General features: G+C 45.5%; 1 protein-coding gene across 1 annotated transcript in view; it reads left to right on the top strand.

Annotated features, from left to right (window-relative positions):
* The window catches only part of LOC149454675 (transmembrane protease serine 9-like), a 69,697-nt gene that overhangs the window by 7,727 nt on the left and 46,774 nt on the right, over nucleotides 1-15,196 (top strand). The window contains exon 5 of the mRNA XM_089687216.1: nucleotides 3,924-4,161. Within this exon, the coding sequence (XP_089543342.1) occupies nucleotides 3,924-4,161 (238 nt within the window). The remainder of the gene's footprint in view (nucleotides 1-3,923; nucleotides 4,162-15,196) is intronic.

A 15,196-nucleotide genomic window follows, 5' to 3' on the forward strand; every position in this document is an offset into this window, starting at 1 on the left:
GCATATGTGAGTCTCAGCCTTTGCAAACGTTTCACAGCACAATCTCAGCTTTGATCCTTTTATACCAACTTTTTATAGCAGATATAAGTCTCAGCCTTGACCAACTTTTCACAAGACATGTAAAGCTGGCCATAGATGGAAGGAAACTTGGCGGGTTTAGCAAGGACTGGTTGATTTTCGATCATTGTGTTGCCACCACTGTTAGACAAAAGTTGATTGTTTGATCAGCTTCGGGCAAAGGAACATGCCAGAAAATGTTTGTTGATCAGAGGCTGCAGGTGCTGATCAGTGTAATCTGACAGCGGAGAGTTCCATTGTTGGAATACAATGTCCCTCTGGTGTGGATTCCTCCATCCACCTCACTTGTGTCAATAGAGGAATCTGTTAGGTTTTTTGTTCAGTCAGCTACCCATCTATGGCTAGCCTAAAACAGTCTACTTTTTGGAGGCCCCCAGATGGGTTATGCCATAATGTGCTAGTATGTGCAGCACATTAGCACATTATGGCAGACTTACCTGTTAAACCAAGCCCTCCAGTGCTGTGCTGTGATCAATTCAGCAGGTCCCAGTTGCTTCCATCTTATACCGGTCTTCCAGGTTCCATGCTTTCGGCCGCTTGAATGGCCGAGCCGTGATGACGCTGCTCCCGCGCATGTGCACAGGAGTCACATCGCAGTGGCACAATTTGGGGCTGTAAATGTTCGCTGAGCTGCACATGCACAGCTCAGTGTACATGATGGCTGAAAGGCAGGAGGAAATGTTTATGACAGAGGAGAATGATAGGGTCTTTGTCATAAATACACTGCCTGTCAGCATGTTTACAAAAAATTAAGTTTACTACCACTTTCAGATTCAAGATTGACCAACTCTTCACAGCAGACATAAGTCTCAGGTCTGACCATCTCTTCACAGTGCATATGACTCTCATCCCTGACAACTAATCACAGCACACGTGAGTTTCAGACCCCACCAGCTTCTCACAGAACACAAGTCTCATTTCTTCCTCCTGTGTGGTATAAAGGAAGTAAATAACCATTGATTTTACTTCTGAAGTCCAGCAGGACTAAGTGTAGCAGAAAAGTGCACCACTCAGATCACGATGCGTTTTTCACTGCAGCTGTCATGGTCAGGGGTCTGGCTTGGAGACCAGTAGTTATAGTAGAGGCTTCCACTGACCAGCTGGATAGGTGTACAAGTAGGTCACCATGGCAGATGACACAGGTTCACCTGAGATGCAGGATCTAAGTACTAACTGGTATTCACCAGAGCTCCTGATGGTGGAGATGGGTTTTGCTGCTTGTTTGTACCAGGTCATGGTCCTCAGGATCCCCCCACCAGGAGGTCAGAAAACCGGGGTCCAGTAGCACATATAACAGGTAGGGTTTAAGCAGAAGCGTAACAAGTGGTTTCTGGTTGGAATCAAGCAGAAATGTAGTCGAGGAACAAGTCAAGGAACAAGTCAAGGAACAAGTGTAGGTCAGTAACAAGTGGTAGTGGAGATAAAGACAGCTGCAGGTACACAATGGATCAAGATATTGCCTGGAGAGAGCACAATAATCTGGAAAACAAGAAGTGCAAAGGCATGGCATAATGAGGAAGTTCATGGAAGGAGCGAGGAGTTCGGGGTTCAGCAGAAAAAAGGTAGAAGGCAAGATTATTCAAGGGATCAGACAGGATGCTACCCAACATCTAAGGTGGCTCAGCATAAAGAGCTACTGTCAGGTGCAGCAGAGGTCGTGGGTTCATATCCTGGTCCTGACAGCAGCATTGAAAGGTCCTCAAAACAAACAAAGTTTCAACAGCAGTGTCCCTATTGCTACGTACTTTCCACACCCCCATATTTAAACTCTCTCTCTAATGCTAATGTCCCCCTGCATACACTGTTCTCTCACGAATGTCCTTGTTACACACTTGCTGAACTCCTGTGTCACAGCTCCCCCAACCTAATCCTCACACACGACCTTTGTCACATCTCCTGAGGGAATGGATGAATAGCTGGAACCCCAGGATTGTCCTATTGGTGTTATTATCCAATAGTTTTGCAGTGGTGTTTGCACAGGGGATCTGGTTTCTGGGCTGCAAGCTTCTATACACAAACAGATTTCCATTATTTCTTTTTGTTTGCAATGTATCTTGAAGCACCATGCCACAGGGTCATAGTCTAGATATAATTTATTCCACGTAAGAACAAGTAGATGAAGCCAGACTCTCATAAAAAAGTCATGCAGCTCATCTTACATTGAGAGTGTGGCTCTCCCCCCTGGGGGGGTATAGATACCCAGGTATCCCTTGCTAGTACAGAGGTCACCAGTCATATGCACACCGACAATAAAAGCTCAGCCTGTCTTTTTACTATTTATTGCTCAAGAGCTTTAACAGGAGAAGAGTTTGTTGTCACGGAATGCTCCAAAAAGGTAATGGGAAGACAAATTTCATAACAGGAAGAAAGCCTTACAGGAGCAGCACGCTGCCACAGAAACCAGGTCTTATTTACAATGTCCTAGGAGTTGTCTGCCTCTCGGGATCCACAGGTAGATCCTTAGTGAGGGAGACAAAAGGTCCTTCTCCAGGCCAGGACTTCAGGAAAGTACCCTCCAGCAAAAATCCATAAACAATCTTCTCCAGGCCCTCAGCACAGCTTTTGCTGAGGTCCAGACTGCAATTTCTTGTCTCGCTAGCTACCTCCCAGGGGCAGCAACGAAAGGAGGAATGGAATTCTTCCTGGAAAAGAAAGCACACTCTGGAAAGGTCTCACAAACATTGATCACCTCCCCAGCCACCTTCTGGACAACTGCTTCTAGGGATTGGCTGGGGCATGATAGATAACATTCATGCTGGAGATTGGACTCTCCTTGCCCTATATTCTGGAAGCTTCTTCCAGAAACAGATTAGAGAAATTAAACACCCAGCTTAAGGAACACCCTGACCAACCAAAAACAGTCAGCTACTGCTCCAGTGACTGTAGCAAAGCCAAGAACTACATTTAGCCTAGCAGCCTAACTAGAGGAGGGTTCTACGTGAGTAAATTTGTATCCTGTTAATTTATGGTGATTTTCCCTCGTGTCTTACCAAATTGTCCATGTTATGTCTACATTAGCTTCTCTTGTACGGCCCCCCACTCAATAACATGCAATGCAGCCTGTCTGCTCTTGTTCATACTATTCTTTAGCCAAATTCTCTCTGCTATACCTAACAGAAGAAAAAAGCTGGCACATTGGTGAAAACTCAGCAAAGAGCATCCATTTATTCAGGAGCTTAGGGAAAAAAGTCACAACATGTCAACGCATTTCACCCAATCAGGGCTTAATCAAGCCTGATAGACTGAAACGCGTTGACATTTTGTGGATTTTTTTTTACTAAACGCCTGAATAAATAGATGCTCTTTGCTAAGTTTTCAGCTTTTTTCTTTTGCTACATCGATTAGTGAGTTTACAAAGACCTTTCAGTCGGAGGGTCAGTGTTTCAATGTGGATTATTAAGTGAGGGTTGTAGCATTGCTTTATTTATTGGTGTATGTTCTCTCTGCTAAGCTGCCTGCTATATTCATCACACAACACTTTCTTGTCCAATGTGCTTTATAGCCTAATTTTGGAGCTCTCTAAGTATTTCTACTACATTTTTTTGCTTTTAACATCTGCTCAATATTGCGCACTGCATGAAGACAACACATTCAAAATGATGGGCTGCCAATGCCCTGAAACATCCCGAAAATTAGACATGTCCCAAAGTTTGTAATGCAATGCATTGTAAAGCTCTATAGCCATGAAATGTGGCATCCTGTAAAACATGTGCATTGCCTTGGTACCTTAGGGTGCCATTCAAAATAAATGGTGTGTCATCACAGCAAGGCATGTAACTTTACTGCAATGCAAAGATATAAATGGGTCCTATTTGATCTAATTATTTACAATCATTAAATTGCAGGGGGACTCCGGTGGGCCTCTGGTGTGCAATGTTGAGGGAGTCTGGTACCAGGCTGGCATTGTAAGCTGGGGTGAGGACTGTGCTCGACCATATCGCCCTGGAGTGTACACCTTGGTGACTGCTTACCAGTTATGGATGGAGGAAGAAGTCCCAGAGCTTACCTTCTTCAATCTGACAATTCTACTGGAGCCTAGCGGTGTATGTGGAGGAGATGGTATCACCACCCCCGAGAGTACAGGTGAGGAGTCACGGTTTCACTCGGTAAAGTACAACAGTCCATGAAGATAACCTTCTTTATGAAGCAACCAATCAGAGATTGCGTAATTTACCTAGTGAACAAAAGAAACTGGAGTTAGACATTGAAATGGATTTCCCTATTTGGTTAAACCAATACTCAAACATTTATGGAACAGTCTTACTGGGAAAAGAGCAACTGATGGGCGGAAATACCGTTCCTGGGGAACTTGATGTTTTCCAGGTTCCTTCAAATGCTGCTGAATGCTGATATAACTAAAAGATATATTGACCTTTAGCAAGTTTGTGGCTCCGCTTGAAGCTGGACAAGAAGTATGATCACCCCGAGGAAGAGAGAGGAGCAGCATCCTGAGTCATACCAGAGACATACCAAATGTGGGAAGGGGTGGATGCCACTCAACCGATCCCCAGGAGTCAAAAAGAAAGTGGTGTGTGCTCTAGCTGGTCTCAGTCGCCACGCCAACCACACCCTCTGATGTGTTTCGTCCTGCCCATCAGGGACTTGGTCACAGAAGCCTCTGTAACCAAGCCCCCGATTGGCGGGGCCAGATGGATCAGAAGGCATGGTTGGAGTGATGGCTGAGGCCAGCTAGAGCACACACCACTTTCTGTTTGACTCCTGGGGATCGGTGGAGTGGCGTCCATCCCTCTCCACATAAGAGATATAGTGGTCATGCTATCTCTTCTAAAGGGATGTATCTGCTTCCTTAAATTGCTGATAATCCTTTTGAGTACAAATCTCGAGACCAAATGCTCAGGCTGTTGGTTATGTTGGGAACAAACCAAAAAGAATTAAAATCTGTCTGAGACTCAAACATCCATGTTGTAGTAAAACCTTTGTAGCACTCACTCCTCTAGGAGCTTGCTGCTTTAGGTCCCTTGGTTCTTTTTACCCATAGTTGCACCTGCAGCCAGGAACACAATCACAGTCACTCCTTTGGCTCAATAATCAGTCTAGGGCAGGGGCGGACTGACTATTTGGAAACTCGGGCACTGCCCGAGGGCCCGGGGTCAGTAGGGGGCCCCATAAGATGCTCCTGGTACCATTTTCATAGGCTTTTTTGAGTTTGGGCAAGGACACAGGGGTCCCATGATCCCCTATTGCCCGGGGGCCCCATGAGTTGTCAGTCCGCCCCTGGTCTAGGGGGTATTCTTTTCTGATGCTTTATTGCAGACCTTGAACTTGGATAGGGTTAAGGTAATGGTGGGATACTCCAGTGACTTTAAGAAGCAACTCAAGGACACTATTCTTCCTCCTCAGAATCTGAGCACAGTCCTTGCAGCAAATATTGGGCTGAGCTATACCAGGACACAACGGACAATGTCCCCTTTGAGCAACACTGACTCTAGCACAAGATATATAGCAGCAGCACACAGTCTCAGGGATCTCTCACTCCAGTCTGTACCGATTAATGTCCTTGGATAATTGGATGGCTCTTTCCAATATCTTCCAGATACCTTTCCGGTGATACCAGATCAGATCCCCATACGAAAGCCTCTCCGCTCCAGTGAATTCTAGCAGAAATGGCCCCCTAGGTAGCATAGCTGGGACCTCAGTGAGCAGCAGACACATGGCAGGCCTGCCCCCAAAGCTGAGATCTTCTCCTCCAGGACAAGGCCTTTCTGTTCCAAGCCCATTGCTATTTATGCTCCCTCCCAGCCACCATCTGGGCACCCATCCCTAGGGATTGGCCAGGGCTGCATAAATATTCTTCTGCTGATTCTACTCTCTAAGCCTACTATGTTCCAGAACCTTTCCAGACAGGCAGGGAGAAGCAGTCAACCCTGCAGCCGGTGAAAATCATAATTGACCAAAATAATCACATGCAGCTCAACTAATTACAGTGAGACAGAAACTAAATTTACCAAACCTAGAACCTATCTAGGAGGGTAATACACCTTATAAGTAAATAAATATGCTAAATGATAGAAACACCGGTACAAAATAAAAACATGCAAATATTTACAAACACATAAATCACAAAAGAGTTAGGTGCGGATTGAAGTTCAGGTTTCATAGCTGATTGATACAGTAGTTGTTCAGCTGTTCATGTCAGGTTTGCATTTATTTATTTCACATACTTATATAGCACCATCAGTTTACACAGCGCTTTACATATAGTACATATTGTATATTCACATCAGTCCCCGCCCCCGAGGGGCGTACAATCTAAGGTCCCTAACTCACATTCATACATACTAGGGACAATTTAGACAGGAGCTAATTAACCTACCAGCATGTCTTAGGAGTGTGGGAGGAAACTGGAGAACCTGGAGGAAACCTACACAAGCACAGGGAGAACATGCAAACTCCAGGCAGGTGGTGCTGTGGTTGGGATGTGAACCAGTGACCCGAGTACTGCCAGGCAGAAGGGCTAACCATTAAGCCACTGTGTTTATATCAAGTTCAAGATAGGATAGGCTCAGGATTTTATCCCGTTCACACATATGTAGTTTAGAAATGGTTCCCATAGAAGTCAATAGCCTGTAATCCGTACCTGAACCTGAAGGCACTGCTCAGAAATCAGACAAGAATCTTTCAAACCGTACTAAATCCTCACTGCCAGTGCACCGGACATATATGAACAGGCACTATAGGAAGCAATGTTTTTTCACATGTCATGCGGGTTGGATGCGGTTCAAACTACATCCAATCCGCATATATGTGAACCGACACCTTCCCACGATTGGCATTTCTATCAGGAATCATTGACTTGTTTAACTACAGGGTGGTTGTTTGAGTATCAGCCAAGTTTTTATTTCTTTTGGTTGGTTCAAAGATACATTATCAGTGACTTCTCCACCTTTAAGAATGTATTATATATTTTGAGAAACTCAAAGCTGTTGAAAGAAAATTTCTGGGATATCATGTTGCGAGTACCAAAGGGAGATCAGACCATCTCCAGGAAAAGTATATATTTTAGTTGTCCACTTGCCTATCCCAGTAAGCCCATACATCGCAACTGGAAAAAAAGAGATAAAGTAGCAATAAAAATTAGTTTGGGAAAATAAACTATTTTGAAAAATATGTTTTAAATTAAAAAAATATAAATCATATATACATGGCTGCCTTCTTGACCAATCTAGAGCCATGGAAGGTAGGAGGGCTGGCACAATCATTAACGTCGTAGTGTGAAGTTAGGATTGCCAATTTAAAGGGGAACTAAGTCTAAATATTCTGTTTGTGCATTAACAAAGTCATGACTGGTCCTCTTTAGGCATACAATGCCTTTTTTTTAGCTATGGTGTCACCAGGAAATGTTAGAGAATATTTTCTTGAGTAAACACACGTGACTCAATAAATCACAGCAACATACAAAGAGCAGAAGAGCTCCACGAACAGAGCAAACAAAGGACAGAATGAAGAGGGACGTCACAAAAATGCAAACATTGCTTGTCTATTTTTATCAGCACCCCTATCACTGTTGGAGCTGCCTGAGCCAATGACACCATAGTTTCCTGACACCTGTATTGTTTTCATCCATTGAAAGGTATAATGATCTCTGGCCAAGAGCCACCAATACTGGGAGGAAATGTGAAACTGCCCATACAGGTTTCCTGACCTTCGTTAATGCGACGTTGCCTAGGACAAGTATTACATTGCAGACGATATGTTTTAAAATACGATACCTGACAATATTACACACAGAGCAGAGGAGAAAACTCTGATTTTGTTTACCCATCATGACTAAGATAGACAACATACGAATACATAATCTGGGCTATTTCTCCAGCAGAGAAGTCAGCTCCAACACTCAATGTATGAAGTTCGTTATTTAGCTTTCTGCACCAGCCAAAATAAATGGCTGGGCTTAAACGATAAGTTCACCTTTTAGACAAAAATAATAAATGCAGGTAAAAAAATGAGCATTTATTATTTTTTGTCTACAGGAGCCTGGAAAGCATTACACCAGTGATCAGTAGATGGCTGATGCCATGCAGGTCTCCTGCAGACCTGTCAGAATATCTGCTTGCCATATGGGATGTACGGGGTGTACTGGGTGTAGGGGATGTATGGGGTGTATGGGATGTGCGGGATGTACAGGGTGTACGGGATGTATGGGGTGTATGGGATGTATGGGATGTACGGGATGTACGGGATGTATGGGGTGTATGGGATGTACGGGATGTATGGGGTGTATGGGGTGTATGGGATGTATGGGGTGTATGGGATGTATGGGGTGTATGGGATGTACGGGGTGTATGGGGTGTATGGGATGTACGGGGTGTATGGGATGTATGGGATGTATGGGGTGTATGGGATGTACGGGATGTATGGGGTGTACGGGGTGTATGGGATGTATGGGGTGTATGGGATGTACGGCATGTATGGGGTGTATGGGATGTACGGGGTGTATGGGATGTACGGGATGTACGGGATGTATGGGGTGTATGGGATGTACTAACAAACAGATATTCTGACAGGAAGCTTCAAAGAACTACCAGAGAGCTCCACAGTGCCGTGGTAGTTCATTGAAAACTACAAGCCCACAGCCGCTAAGGCTGTCAGGACTTGCAATTCATGAATTCCCCGTACTATCTGTCAAAGGGAGCGGGCGGTCAACGTGGCATCTCTGATATGTGACAAGTACTGACACATTGTATAGGTTCACTTCTATCACTTCAGCTGGTGGCAGGTTATTACAGTGAATGGTTGCTTGACACGTAGAGCCCTCTTGGTAGCTAGGGTTGTTGTTTTTGTTGGTTAGAGGCTGGGTAGCAGCCTGGGATGAGTCAGCCTGAGAGTGTGGCAGGAGTTCACCTCAGGACAGGCTGGGGGGCTCTACAGGTCAGGGCTTCTGGGGCCCTCTCACCCTTCCAGAAAAACTTCCAGATCTTTCTGGAAGAGGGGCAGAGGAGGGGATGAAGTCTAGATTTGTATATTTAAGGGACCTTGCTCAATCCCCAGGCAGGATGCCAGGCATGGTTACCAAGGACAACCCTTAAATGGGGCAGAGCCTGAGCAGCAGGGAAGTCGGGTGGAAGATGGATTGAGAAAAGGCTGGAGTGAGGAGCCTGGGAGGGGGCCCCAGGGAAGTGAGCCATACACCCTGTGCAGTTGTATCATAAGCTGAGGCTTTGCTGAATGGGCCACACTGTCCTATGTCCATGGAATGTAACATTTTGAAGGGAACACCACTGAGCATATGTCCCGTTCCACCAATCCAGCTTCCTATCACCTCACCCCTCATGATAAAATACCGGTTCTGCCATGACTCTGTGTGACTCTCCTGTGTGCACGACTTAACTTGGTTGACTCCTTCCATACCTGTGGCTGGGTCTCTAGGGTCTCCTCCATGCAGATGCAGTCCCGGTTAGCTGGGGCACCAACTGCCCGGGAGAGAAACAGTTCACCGCTCCCCTTACTATGCAGAGAACCCATAACCCTTGCCAGTACCGTACTCCCACTATCTGGCTGCCATATCATTCCATTGTGTTGGTTACTCTTAGCCAGGAGCGGACTGACCATTTGGATACTTGGGCACTGCCCGAGGGCCCGAGGTCAGTAGGGGGCCCCATGAGATGCCCCTGGTACCTTTTTCATAGGCTTTTTTGAGTTTGGGCAAGGACACAGGGGCCCCATGATACCCTATTGCCCGGGGGGCCCCATGAGTTGTCAGTTTGCCCCTGCTCTTAGCAACAACATGTCCTCCTCTTCACCCTGTGTGTGTGTGCAACAGGCCCTGTTCTGGATACGCCTTTTATCACCATGCACCCCCTTGAAATGTCTTCAGAGCAGGTAGGAAATTGGCAGAAAATGTATTCTCAGCAATATAGTCCAAAAGTGCAATAACAGTCTTCCGCTAAACTAACTAAAAATAGGCTGCCCAGTGCATACTTTCCCTGATCTTCCCTGTTATCTTTCAGCTGCTCAACTTTCCACCCACATAGAGCCCACAAATCCAGCATGATTCACCTGGTGTCACTTACAGACACCAGCTCCTTGCTTGTTATTTTCTAGCTGCTGAATTTCCTGCCCATGCGGAGCTTACACATCCAACAGGATCCATCTGGTCTCAGACACCAACTTCTTCCCTGTTACCTTTCAGCTGCTCAACTTTCCACCCACATAGAGCCCACAAATTCAATGCAATCCATCTGGTGTCACTCACAGACACCAACTCCTTGCTTGCTATTTTCTAGCTGCCGAACTTCCTGCCCATGCGGAGCTTGCACACCCAACAGGAACCATCTGGTCTCATTCACAGACACCAACTTCTTGCCTGTTATCTTTCAGCTGCTCAACTTTCCACCCACATACAGCCCACAAATTCAATGCAGTCCATTTGGTGTCACTCACAGACACCAACTCCTTGCTTGTTATTTTCTAGCTGCCGAACTACCCGCCCATGCGGAGCTTGCACACCCAACAGGATCCATCTGGTCTCATTCGCAGACACCAACTTCTTGCCTGTTATCTTTCAGCTGCTCAACTTTCCACCCACATAGAGCCCACAAATTCAATGCAGTCCATCTGGTGTCACTCACAGACACCAACTCCTTGCTTGTTATTTTCTAGCTGCCGAACTACCCGCCCATGCGGAGCTTGCACACCCAACAGGATCCATCTGGTCTCATTCGCAGACACCAAATTCTTGCCTGTTATCTTTCAGCTGCTCAACTTTCCACCCACATAGAGCCCACAAATTCAATGCAGTCCATCTGGTGTCACTCACAGACACCAACTCCTTGCTTGTTATTTTCTAGCTGCCGAACTACCCGCCCATGCGGAGCTTGCACACCCAACAGGAACCATCTGGTCTCATTCGCAGACACCAACTTCTTGCCTGTTATCTTTCAGCTGCTTAACTTTCCACCCACATAGGGCCCACAAATTCAATGCAGTCCATCTGGTGTCACTCACAGACACCAACTCCTTGCTGTTATCTTCCAGCTGTTTAACTTCCCGCCAATGCAGAACTAGCATGCTCAATACGATCTATATGGTGTCACTCATAGACTTCTTCCACTAAGTTCCAGGCCACTCATCACCCAACACACAGACCCTCCTTAGAAGCCCCATTGCTTCTCACTGCTTAGGGCTCCTGTGTAGCCAAGAATATACTCCAACACCTTCAGATGACACACACCCCTCACGGCGACATATCATTCCTTAGAACACCAGAAAACATGACAGAAATAGAAAGGAGACATGACTTCCCGCGTGTGATTATGTTCTGTGCTGTCATGGGAATAATCCGCTGGTTGATAAACAGGTTTACTTAGCTCAGTGTTGATGTCAGCCAGCAAATTGTGCCTCTTCATCCTCCAACAAGCTTTGGATTTTAAACTAGCAATTAGCCGACTTTCTGCAGGGTTCCTATTCACTTGGCCTACAGCTGGAGCAATTATTTAGCAGCACACTCAAAAGCCGAACGATGGTTGTCCTGTCTCTACATAAACAGTGATGACTCAGGATGGAATGGTGGAGTATGTATCATGGCGGAGATATGCAACTTGTTCCAGGAATGTATGTGATATTATGCAAGAGAGAGGAAGACTGACCGATAATTCACGCGTCCAAAGGGTCCGTTCAAATGGACCATTCAGTTCATCTGGATGTGGCCTGAACAAAGATGGCTCCTTACTTCTGGAGAGAAAGGCAGAAGTCCCGTGATCACTGTGAGAGATAACAAATACCTTGAATCATTACAATGACACATCAATGGGCATGCTGCACTTACCAAATATAAAAATTATTATTATTATTATACAGTATTTATAAAGCGCCAACAGTTTGCTCAGCGGTGTATATTACAATGGGAGACAGTACATGAGACAGTACAATAACAATACAATGTGATACACGAGGGGTTCGAGGGCCCTGCTCCTTGGAGCTTACAATCTAGGAGGGAGGGGATAGTGGTATGGAAGGAATAGCTGTGGGGGATGGAGTGGTAGGAAGAGTAATTAGCAATTAGCAGAGGGCGGGGTAGGCTTCCCTGAAGAGGTGGGTTTTCAGGGTGGAGAGGAGAGTAGGTGATAGTCTGATGGATTGGGGTAGGGAGTTCCAGAGGATGGGGGAAGCCCTGGAGAAGTCCTGGAGACGGGCATGGGAGGAGGAGACCAGGGAACTAGAGAGAAGGAGGTCTTGTGCATTTTGGGTGGTATTTGGATATCAGGTCGGTGATGTAGTTTGGGGCAGAATTATGGACAGCTTTGTACGTCAGTGTTAGCATTTTGAATTTTATCGGTCGGGCAATCGGAAGCCAGTGGAGGGATTGGCAGAGGGGGGTGGCGGATACGGAGCGGTTAGTAAGGTGGATGAGTCTGGCTGCAGTATTCAGGATAGACTGAAGCGGGGATAGCTTGTGGTGATGTAAGCCAGTGAGGAGGGAGTTACAGTAGTGAAGTCGTGATATGATGAGGGAGTGAATGAGTTGCTTAGTAGTTTACGGGGTTAGGAAAGGACGTATTTTGGAGATGTTGCAGAGGTGGAGTCTGCATGAGTTTGTCAGCGATTGGACCTGGGGCTTGAAGGACAGATTGGAGTCTAGGATGACACCAAGTACTCTGGCTTGCGGGGTGGGACTGATGATGGCATTGTTGGTCGTGATGGAGAAGTCGGGGGGGGCGGTGCGGGCTGGGGGAAAACTAGGAGTTCGGTTTTGGAAAGGTTCAGTTTGAGGAAGTGAAGTGACATCCAATCCGATATGTCGTTCAGTAGGCTAGTGATTTGGGCGGAGACTGAAGGGGTGAGGTGAGGGGTAGAGAGATAGATTTGTGTGTCGTCGGCATAGAGGTGATAGTTGAAGCCGTGAGAGTGTATCAGTTGACCAAGGGAGGAGTTGTAGATGGAGAAGAGAAGGGGCCCGAGGACAGAGCCTTGAGGGACCCCAACAGAGAGGGGGAGTGAGGGGGAGGTGGCAGCATTATAGGTAACACTGAAGGAGCGCTGTGATAGATAGGAAGAGAGCCAAGAGAGAGCAGAGTCTCTGAGGCCGAGGGAGTGTAGTTTTTTGAGGAGGAGGGGGTGGTCAACCGTGTCGAAAGCCGCTGAGAGGTCGAGGAGTAGGAGCACTGAATAGTGGCCATTAGCTTTGGCGGTTAGCAGGTCATTAGTGATTTGAGTAAGGCAGTTTCGGTGGAGTGTAGGGGATGGAAGCCGGACTGTAGGGGATCGAAGAGGTTGTTGTCGGTGAGGTGGGAACTCAGGCGATTGTAGACTAGGCGCTCAAGGAGTTTGGATGTAAATGGCAGCAGGGAGATGGGTCTGAGGTTGTTCAGGTCGGTGGGGTCCAGGGAGGGTTTTTTAAGTATGGGAGTGATGTGCACGTGCTTCAGAGGGGAGGGGAATGCGCCAGTAGAGAGGGAGAGATTATAGATGTTTGTGAGGGAGCAAAGAATGGAGGAGGAGGGAGATCGTAGGAGTTGTGAGGGGACAGGGTCGAGGGGGCAGGTATCTAAAAAAATTTCTAAAGTCATGTAAAAGTAGTGAAGTGTTATACAGGTTATTGTTTTTTGTAACGCACATTCATAAAGTGTAGCGACCTAATTCACAAAATGTGTTTAGGGATTCTAGGAATTTACGTCCTGCTTTTTAAGCAGGCAGGCTGAGTGCCTATGGTGACATACAGAGCTCCTCCTACTGGACAGTTTGCAAAATTGCAGATTTAATGGCAGAACAAAATTTCTACAAAAGCATGCGTGTAAAATGTGAACGTTTATTTGAAATTAATTTAAATGTATCACTTGAACCATAAATCAAAATGTATGAACTAAAAATATGCTGGACTTTCCCCGTATGATCTTGCATGACTAAACACAACACAGAAGAATATGACACGAGTGCCTTTCATTGGCCTCGAGGCAGAACGAGAGAGAGACACATGTTCATTCTTGTTAAGTTATTTTATATTTAGTAATTCACTAGAAAGAAAAAGCAGTATACAGCAGAAAATAAAAGCAGTATACTAGAAAATAATGACCAGTATACACCAGAACATAAAATCCTGCATACACCAGAAAAAAAATAACCAGTATACTTCAGAAAATTAAAAAAATGTATACACCAGAAAATAAAATCCAGTATACAGCAGCAAATGAAAAAAACAGTATACAATAAATAATAAAACCAATATAGATCAGAAAATGATGACCAGTATACACCAGAAAATAAAATTCTTTATATACTAGAAAACAATAACCAGTATACATCAGAAAATAAAAAAAAGTATACTCCAGAAAATAATTATCAGTATACCAGGAACATAAAATCCCATATACAGTTGCAAGAAAAAGTATGTGAACCCCTTGGGATTCCGTGGAGTTTTGCATGAATTGGGCATAAAATGTGCTCTGAACGTCATGTAAGTCACAACAATAGAAGAACACAGTCTGCTGAACATAATACTACACAAACATTAGATGTTGCCATGGTTTAATTGCACATAACATGTAAACATTCACAGTGCAGGGAGGAAAAAGTATGTGAACCTTTGGACTTAATAACTGATTGACCCTCCTTTGGCAGCAATAACCTCAACCAAACGTTTTCTGTAGTTGCAGATCAGACCTGCACAACGATCTGGAGTCATTTTGGACCACTCCTCTTCACAAAACTGTTTCAGTGTAGCAATCTTCTTGGGATGTCTGGTGTGAATCGCTCTCTTAAGGTCATGCCACAGCATTTCAATGGGGTTGAGGTCAGGACTCTGACTGGGCCACTCCAGAAGGTGTATTCTGTGCTGTTGCAGCCATTGTTTTGTTGAATTACTTGTATGCTTTGGGTCATTGTCCTGTTGCATCACCCATCCTCTGCGGAGCTTCAGTTGGCGGACAGATGGTCATACGTTTTCCTGCAAAATGTCTTGATAAACTCTGGAATTAATTTTCCCATCAATGACAACAATCCGTCCAGGCCCTGAGGCAGCAAAGCAGCCCCAAACCATGATGCTCCCTCCGCCATGTTTCACAGTGGGGATGAGGTTTTGATGTTGGTGTGCTGTGCCTTTTTTTCTCCACACATAGTGTTGTGTGTTCTTCCCAAACAACTCAATCTTGGTTTCATCTGTCCA

This window comes from Staurois parvus, unplaced genomic scaffold (genome assembly GCF_062004578.1).
Source record: "Staurois parvus isolate SC_StPar_1 unplaced genomic scaffold, SC_StPar_1.0 ptg000421l, whole genome shotgun sequence".
In the NCBI taxonomy this organism is placed as follows: domain Eukaryota; kingdom Metazoa; phylum Chordata; class Amphibia; order Anura; family Ranidae; genus Staurois; species Staurois parvus.